At 32.9% G+C, this 9311-nt stretch overlaps 1 protein-coding gene across 1 annotated transcript; it reads left to right on the top strand.

Moving 5' to 3' along the window:
- Nucleotides 1-7671: 7671 nt before the first annotated feature.
- Nucleotides 7672-9085, top strand: LOC112000454 (GDSL esterase/lipase At2g30220). Its single transcript, XM_024032597.2, has 3 exons — nucleotides 7672-8286; nucleotides 8521-8785; nucleotides 8865-9085. The coding sequence occupies exons 1-3, from the start codon at nucleotides 7672-7674 to the stop codon at nucleotides 9083-9085; spliced, it is 1101 nt and encodes a 366-aa protein (XP_023888365.1).
- Nucleotides 9086-9311: the final 226 nt, after the last annotated feature.

Raw genomic sequence — 9311 nt, 5'->3', positions numbered from 1 at the left:
CTTTTATGCCTATGTTCATTTTTGCTTGATCATGCTTATTTTGCTCCATATTGCATATTAAGTTTTCTCGTACAATGATATTGCTATGTTATTGTGTTTCAGGAGTTACTTATTCATATGTTCAAGAGCTTTTCAGAATCTAGAGTTAGATGTGAGTGAGTTTTCCAACTGTTCCCAACTCACGTTTAAGTCTAGAGTATGTTGTAGGGTTTTGTCACGGAATAGCCAAAGGGGGAGATTGTAAGGTTGAATTTAATCAACCATCTGATTGGCTTTATTCCGTGACCAATTTGCTTGTAATTTAGCACTTAGTAACCCTGTATTTAGGTGGAAAAATTGTAAGGGTAGTGTGTGAGAAGATGTGAAGAAAAGCTCAAGAGTGTGCAAGAAAAACAGAGTCTCGCGACTAGGACTCGCGGATGGTTCGCGACTGGCAAGCCGCGAAAGGCAGTCACGTGAGAGGCCCACTGGGAAGCTGAAGGGTCGCGCTAGCTGTCACGCTATAGGACAAAAGTTCCAGTCTGGCCAGGCCGTTACGTCGCGACTTGATTTTGCGACTTGGCCAAGCCGCGAGATCAAGTCGCCAACTTGCCCTGTTTGGCAAAAACTGAAGTTTTGCATTCCCTTCTCACCTACTATATATACACCTTATACCCATCATATTGAGAGAGCTTCCAGAGAGAATTTTGTGAGAGAAAACCCTAGAGAAATACAAGATTGATTCATCCCCAATCTTCATCTAAAGAGACTCTACAAATTCCTCTACTCTCTTCCTCTCCATTATCATACCCTTGAGAGGTCATTTACCAACCCTTGTCTCACCACACCCACGTCTGTGAGAAAGTCCATTTGGTGCTTTGGAAAGCAGTTTGGAAAGAAACCAATATACATTGGTTGATACTATGGTCAAGTAGCGGAATCCGGGAAGCTAGAGAAGAAATAGGTTCGACGTAACCTCGTTGGAGCAAGAAGCTTGGAGGGCTTAGGTACTTGGGTAGATTAGGCTTGGAGGGTCTTCTGCTGTTCATGTATCCCAACTACATTCTTTAGTAGATTATTTGACCGCTTGGAGGGCGGCGGAGAGGTTTTACGCCGAGGACTTCGGTTTCCTCTTCGATAACACATCGTGTGTTGTCCGTGTGTTTGCATCTTTTTTCCCTTTACCTTTGCCTTATATTTATTGCTGTGGATGTATTTATATTTGGCTTAGATTGTTCTATCAATTCAGTTATAAGCTTGTTATCATATTTCGCACATTAATTGTTTGATATAAAGCTTGAATTGGTATTTTTGTTATTTGGGGTGTAAACGTTCAAAGGTGTTTTATACCCTTTTTTGAACTTTCAAGTACATATTTATGTTTTGATTCAGCATTGTCATAATTTTCTATACATGATGCATTTATGGAAGATAGCTTATGATGTAATCGTAGTCTTCATTCAAATACTAAAATGTTACATTGGCTTCTATCTCAATTATGCTACAGCATGAGATGCAAGAGTTAGTACTAGACTTAGACTTTGTATTAAGTCTAAATGAGATAGTTGGTATGAATCATATTGAGTGGTAAGAAAAGCTTAAGAAGTTCAAATTCTATGTCATTTATGAAAATATTTAATTTTTTAAAATGAACTGGAATTCTTAGATGTAGAGGTTAAATGTTAATCTCATATGGATATGATCCACAAGTTCTTGTTAGAATCATTTGATCAATTCAAATTGTTTTGAAAATATTTTTTTTATTATTATTATCTGAATTGATGAATGAGTTCTACGCAACGGAAGACATCCTAAAAGCTAAGGCTAGGATCAATATGGTTTAATTCAAATTCTTAACCTAAACCGAAAGAAAATGGTGGTAAGAATAGGAATTATAATACCAAACAGTTAGACAAGCTAGTTGCCCTAGTAGTTGCCAAAATGAAATTAGACTCAAAAGCATGACCAAAAGGAAAGTGTTTCTGATTTTGGTAAAGCTAAACATTGTCCATGATTGTTTTCTAGATGGAAATTTATATGTTTTACTTTTTAAAAAGAAAGTTTATGTCCTTTGGTATTGTATATTTTGACACTTATGTCTAGATCTTATTAATTTAAATGGTATTCAATATTGGTGAAAGATGGGCTTTTAGAACCATTATTTTGTTAAATTCCCAATCTATGAATTCTATTTAGAGGATAATATAATCTAGGACTCCTTTATTGTAAAGGAATATAGTATTAATGACTTCTTTAAGTCAGTGCATACATGAAGGAAAAATAAGACTCTTTTAGAAATAGTAAAGTACATAATAAGTATTTCCATTTGCTTATTTCTTTTGGAGATATACTCTAATAATTACTACACATTTTCTAAAATTGATTTGAAAAGTTTGTTCCTATGATATTTATCAAATTGTGGATTGGGTGAAAACCTAGTATATGATACTTCCACTTTTGGAGATATCCAACACTTATGCTAGAAAGGAAGTCTGACAAATTGAAATCAAAAGGTAGAAAATATGTGTTTATGATGGTTATCCAAAAGAAATTGCATAAGATTATTTTAGTGGTCATAAAGTTCTTACAAGATGTTTGTAAAGTACAAATACAAAGTTCTTGATGATGACTATGTGAATAATCTTAAAGAAATGCTCTAGAAGAAAATGTCTGAATTTTTTGTAAGACAACTATAAAATACATTTAGAAATGAGATGATTGTATTAGATACACCACAAAGTATTATTCTATATATATATATATATATGTATAGCTAGTACACCGGTACAATATCGTAGTGGGAGGATTGTAAATTCATACTTTTGGGATAAACTTTTGAAGTTATTCCACAAGGATATAAATCTGATCCTTGGTCCTACGTAGAGGCCATAGATGATATGAATATGAATTATTGGATCAAGGATATGTGAATAGAATTATATTCTATTTAAAGTCTAGAACTTATAGAATCGCCTATTGGCATTCAACCTATTGTTCTCAAATAGGTCTACAAGGAAATGAGATTAATAGATTTGAAGGTGCAAACCTTCAAAGTCAAGACTAGTGGTGAAAATATTTATTCAGAAAGAAATGGTTCGATTATGAAAAGATTTTTTTTTTCACTAATAGTCAAGTTTGACTCTATCTAGATTCTCTTATCCATTATAGTTCATTTGGATGAAATATGGCAATGGATATCAAGAAAGCTTCTTTTAGTAGCAATCTTGAGGAAGACGTCTATATGATGTACCTAGACTTGTACATAGCAAAGAACCAATAGTGATTAGTATGTAAGTTGCTTAAAGTCCATTTATGGACTAAAGTAAGCATTTAAATCATAAAATATCATCTTTGATCAAGCAATCAAATTATTTAATTTTGATCAAGTATTTAAAAGCCTTAAGGGTGTAAAGCTATATAGAATAATAAATCTCTTAATGTGTATTGATGACATTCTAATCATTTAGAATGATGTAGAATTGTTGTCATCAATAGAATTTTTGGTTGTCTAGTCCAGTTTGATATAAAGTACTTGGGAAAGACTAGCTACATCTTAAGAATTATAACTTTGTTAAAATTCAGAAATTAGGATGTTGGGTCTATCTCAAACTGCTTAAATAGATTAGATTCTAGCCAAGTATAGCATGAAATACTTTAAGAAATGATTCTTTCCTTTTAAGTTTGAAGTTCCTTTATATAGGACTATAGTCCTAAGACATATAAAAGGAAGAGCATACTAAGACGGTTCTTTATATAAAATTTATAGGAAGTCTTTGTGCTATGCTATATACTATGCTAAATATCTATTTTGCGGTGGGCATGGTAAGCAAATATCAATTAAATCAAAGATTACTTAATTTAGTGGGAGTAAAGCATATACTCAAATATCTTAGGAGAATGATGGATTATATGCTTGTCCACCAAAGTGAGGATTTGATACTTACTGGATGTACAAATACTGACTTGTAGTTTGATTGTGATTCATGAAGTTGGACTTCAAGATATGTGTTCATCCTAGGTATTGAAGATACACATTAAGCGTAAGTATCATCTCATTAGAGAGATATAAGTACGTGAGAAGTAGTAGTAGAAAAAGATAATTTATGTAATAACTGGCTGAAACTTGCTTCCAAACCTTGCCTTAGAGTGACTATGAGTTACTCTAAAGGGAGATAAGTGTCGGATACATGGTAAATTGTCTTTGAGGGCAAGTGGGAGATTGTTAGGGTTTATGCCCTAAAATCCAATTGGTTTGTATGTCATGAATAATTAAGTTGTTTAATTAAATGAGACTATCTATTTATGAACTAATGGAATGTTATCTTAGTCCATGAGATGCATAGTATGTGATTTATGTGAAAAGTCACAGAAGATGTAAATCACAAGTTCTTTGTAAACTCAGAATTTTAATTCGTAGTCGGTGATGAAATTGGGCATTTCATCTGCGAAAACTATATCATATCAACTAAGATGATTTGTCTTAATCATGAAAGTGAACACTTCTAGTTGATATGTTGATATGTTTTAAGAGTTAAGGCATATTGAACTGGACCGCTATGAGATTTATTATTCTTATAGTGACGGTCAAATGAATAATAAATTTCACGACTTCTATTTACATCAACTCTAAATCCTGAGAGAATAATGGATCTGATCATGAGATGTAAGTTGCCTTGATATATCAGGAGTGAGATCTATAAGTAACGGTCAAAACCTTAGTATGTTAGGCAACCGCATTTAATATTGATGGAACATATATTCTCAAGATGGAATTCATAGTCTCTTAACGGAGATATAAAATATTCTCTTGAGATAAGTTTAATGGGTTTAGTTATTCAGAATGTTGGACCCAACCACTTTAGTAAGGAATTACTAAAGTATATATTTATGGAATTGGATTTCATAAATATATATTGAATAACATAAAGGATTAAACCGGGTACTCAAGGATTAAGATGTAGTAATCTACAAAGTGGCGGTCAACATTTATGACTTTGTATTACTACGAATATTTTAATGAAGGAGTTGAATATATAATAAAGTCTTAGGATATAATTTATAGATAAGGCCTAGAGTGCAACTATATTTATATAGTGGTATTAAATATAGTTAATGGTAACTTTGGACTAGTCAAGAGTTGACAGAAAAGCCCAAGGCCCATTGGAGTTAAAGTCTTGTTGGTCCCTTTTGGTCCCACTCCAAACCACATACTAGAGCCCAATTGGAATGGCCCAAAAGGCTAGCCCAATTAGATAATCAGTTGTATATAAGGAGAGTAACATACAGAATTTCATTAAGGGCTTCTTCAAGAGACTTTTCATTAAGTGTTTTCATGAGATTTCTCATAAGAAATGAAATGATTTATATGTGAGTGTTGGACACTCATTATTCTCTCCTTGGAAACTAATTAAGAGACCACACATCTTGGGCATCAAGTGAAATTGGAGTGAAGATTAAAAGTCTCCCAAGAACTTCTGATCTTCGGTTTTGAATTTCACCGCACCAAGATACGCTCTCTTGTACTCGAATTTTGAAATTTACATACTGCGTGTTATAGATTGAGAATGAAGTAGATCCGTTAATTTTCCGCTGCGTACATGCTTATATCCATCAGTATCCACTACCGTTGTTGTATTCATTACCATTGAGCGTTGTATTCATATATATGAGCAAAATGTGTTAGGTTCTAAAGATTTAGGTTTAAATGTTTAGAATCATGTTTTTATTGTATTGGCAAACCAAGAGCAAAACATGTCTAGTTCATATATTAGGCAATGCTTAAGAGTGTTGGTTTCAAGTTTCAAGTTTAGCTAACAGGAGAAAGGAAGAAAATTTCTATCAAACTCGACCGATCGAGAATTAGGCTCGGCCGATCAAAAATCGCAAGCATAAGTTTTCTTCAGAATTTTTGAACAGGTCCAAGCCTGCGAAAACGTTTAGGGTTTCATTTAAACTTCTCCACATATAAAAGGGAAACTCTAGCTATGTTTTTCAAACTTTTGAGAAGACTTATGTGTTACTCTTTGTGAGATCTAAGAGGTTTTGTACCTTCTAACTATACAAGAATCTGCCAGAGTAAGAACTACAATCAAGCGTTGGTAGAACATAGTTGATGCATCAAGATCATTATTGATAGTGATCTGAAACTTTTGAGTGGGATCTCAAAGTCACAAGTAAGGCAGCTTTTGTTGGTGTAAATCCAAGAAGAGAAGGAGTCCTTGCATATGGTCGCGTCAGTAAGTTACTACATGAGGTAGCAATAGATTTAAGATTAAATCTGATTGTAAAAACTTCAATTCTCTTATAGTGGATTTGTTTACCTTAAGGATATTTAGGCCAAATCATCTCTAAGTTTTTACCTTGAAATTGTTCGTTTCATCGGTTTTCCTAGGTCATCATATCGTGGTGTTATTAACTTTTCCGCTACTTTGCATGATATGATTTATTTGTGTTTAATCTAGATCTAAATAATTATTCTAAGTAATCACTTTGTTAATATAATAGGTTAAACAATCTAGTTTTAAGGGTCTAAACGAACAAACAAAATGAGTGGTAGAGATCATGAAAATTGGACAACTAATTTTGATTGTATCCTTTGTCAAATTTTTAGTTTAAAAACCAAATTCATACTTGGTTTTTTTATTTAAATTGACTACATTAGTTGATTTACAAAATACACATGTTATACATGTTTTAAATTGCACAAGGAATTTTATAAAAAATAACTGTGCATGTCAAATACTAGAAAACGTTATCAAGCTCATTTTAAATGTCATTATCAAATACAGGAAAATGAGATAGTTTTCCAAAAAATAAGATAGTTTTCCAGAAAATTATCCATTTTTCAAAAAATATTAATGCTAAAACAAACAAAGCATAACTCAATTTTGCACCTCTAACAACACTTATATGGATACAAATATTGTGTAAGGAAAGAAATTCTATTGTGCCTCCAAGCCATCAAAATCTCCATATTGTTCATTAAATTTCCTTCTTTCTTTCATTTGTTACCCTTTATTCTCCAGCAATTTTATGTAATTTGACAACTTTGGTTTACAATAATTCGACAAATTAGTCATTCAATTCAGCACTCCTAACAACACTTACATGGAGACAAATATTGTCTAAGAAAAGAAATTCAATTATGCTTCCAATTCTTTAAAATTTTCATCAGTAATACTACAGTCACAAACTATTTTACAACATTTTTACAAAATGTTGATGTAGTCAATCTCTTATTGGTTTTTATTTAGGCCCATCATTAATAACAATTTTTCATTTACCAATAATCAGTCACCATATTAGCAGTTTGTAAAAAAAATTGTAAAATAATTTGTATCTCTAGAATTATTCAATTTTCATATTCGTCATTAAATTTTCTTATTTCTTTCATTGTTTATACATTTATTCTCGAGCAATGTTTCGTAATTTGACAATTTTTTGGCTAACAATAATTTGTCAAGTTATTAACTCCATTATACATCTCGATTAGAGATTAATTTCATTAAATCAACAAGATTAAATAACTTGATATCTATCAAGATTATGCACCTCATGGGGAGATTAATTTTCTTTAATTAACAAGATTTGACATCTGAATGTTTTCGCAACTTGAAAATGGCCATAAATTAAATGTTCCACTTTTATATATACTAAAGCTACTTTATAGGATAATGTAAACCACTCGAAAAAATGAAAATCTTACTACCACCTTTCTCCATCATCATATTCATTCATATTTTATCCATTAGTACCACCACAAGCAAATCCCTAACCTTGCCAAAATTCCAAGCCGTTTTAATCTTTGGTGATTCAACCGTAGATACTGGGAATAACAACTACATTCATACCGTTTTGAAAGCCAATCATGCCCCATATGGTAAAGATAGTCAAGTCCCTGCAGGAAGGTTTTCTAATGGGAAACTGATTCCTGACCTAGTAGCAAACTTGCTAGGAATCAAAGATAATGTCCCTCCTTTTCTTGATCCAAACATAACAAATGATGAACTCCGCACTGGTGTTTGTTTTGCATCAGCTGGATCAGGTTATGATAATTGGACAGTTGACATATCAAATGTCATCCCAGTGATGAAGCAAATTGACTACTTCAAAAATTATATGGAAAGGCTAAAAGGGTTTGTCGGGAATGACGAGGCTATGAAGATAATCAATGGTTCTTTGGTCCTTATTAGTGCGGGAACTAATGACTTTATCTTTAATTTCTATGATATACCCTCAAGGAGGCTAGAGTTCACCATTGATGAATACCAAGATTTTTTGCTGGAAGGGATGAAAAACTTTGTTAAGGTAAAACATGCATCTGCCCTTCCTCCTGGAATGTCGTACCTAAATAACATTTGTTTGCCGAATAAGTTTAGAGACACAACATTTTTCATAATTTTATTTCAAAACTACTGATACAGTATGTTGTGATCACAACAGGTCATGATGCTATGTGCCTAGCATTAGGGTTATTTTTCCCCCATGATTATTATTCTGCTATTAAAGCATTACTCTCTTCTTTGTTTTGTATATCTATAGGAGCTATACAACCTGGGATTGCGTACTATGATTATAGCAGGGCTTCCTCCGATAGGTTGTCTGCCCATTCAAATAACTACAAGATTTAAACTACTTCCGAATGATAGAAGATGTTTGGAGAGCGAAAATTTACATTCTCGAACTCATAATCAAAAGTTAGTGAAACTGTTGCCCAAATTGCAAGAATCCCTTCCGGGGACATTATTTGCATATGCAGATGTGTATGAGCCCCTAAATGACATGATCAACAATCCACAAAAATATGGTACGTAAGGCACCCTCTCAAAGTTTTCTTAACATGTACAATTGTGTAACTTAGGACTCATTTTTTTGTGGTCCAACAGGCTTTGTGCAAACTAATAGAGGCTGCTGCGGAACTGGGTTTGTGGAAACAGGTCCATTATGTAATGAATATAGTAAATTATGTGCAAATGCTTCCCAGTACTTGTTTTGGGATTGCATACATCCAAGCCAAGCAGGGTACCAGTACCTTAGTAATGACCTGGTAAAGAAAATCCTTTCACATCTGTTTAAAACACCATTCCCTTCCTATCAAACACCATAGCCGTTGATTTATTCAACCATAAAAATTTGCAATATATATTATGGGAATCTTTTCATTTATTTTGTATCAAACTTCACAGTCATGTTTAAGTTAAATAAATGTCATATTTAGACTAAATAAATAAATATCATTTCCTTCTCCCACCCCCACCCCCTTTTTTCAGTGTGTATCAATGTCAGACATTTAGAGGCTGTTTGGCCACCTTTTTTTGATCACTCAATTTTCG

The sequence above is a fragment of the Quercus suber genome, unplaced genomic scaffold, assembly GCF_002906115.3.
Source record: "Quercus suber isolate HL8 unplaced genomic scaffold, Cork oak 2.0 scaffold_375, whole genome shotgun sequence".
Taxonomy (NCBI): domain Eukaryota; kingdom Viridiplantae; phylum Streptophyta; class Magnoliopsida; order Fagales; family Fagaceae; genus Quercus; species Quercus suber.
The sequence above is the reverse complement of the archived record's forward strand: the minus strand, read 5'-3'. Positions and strand labels throughout refer to the sequence as shown.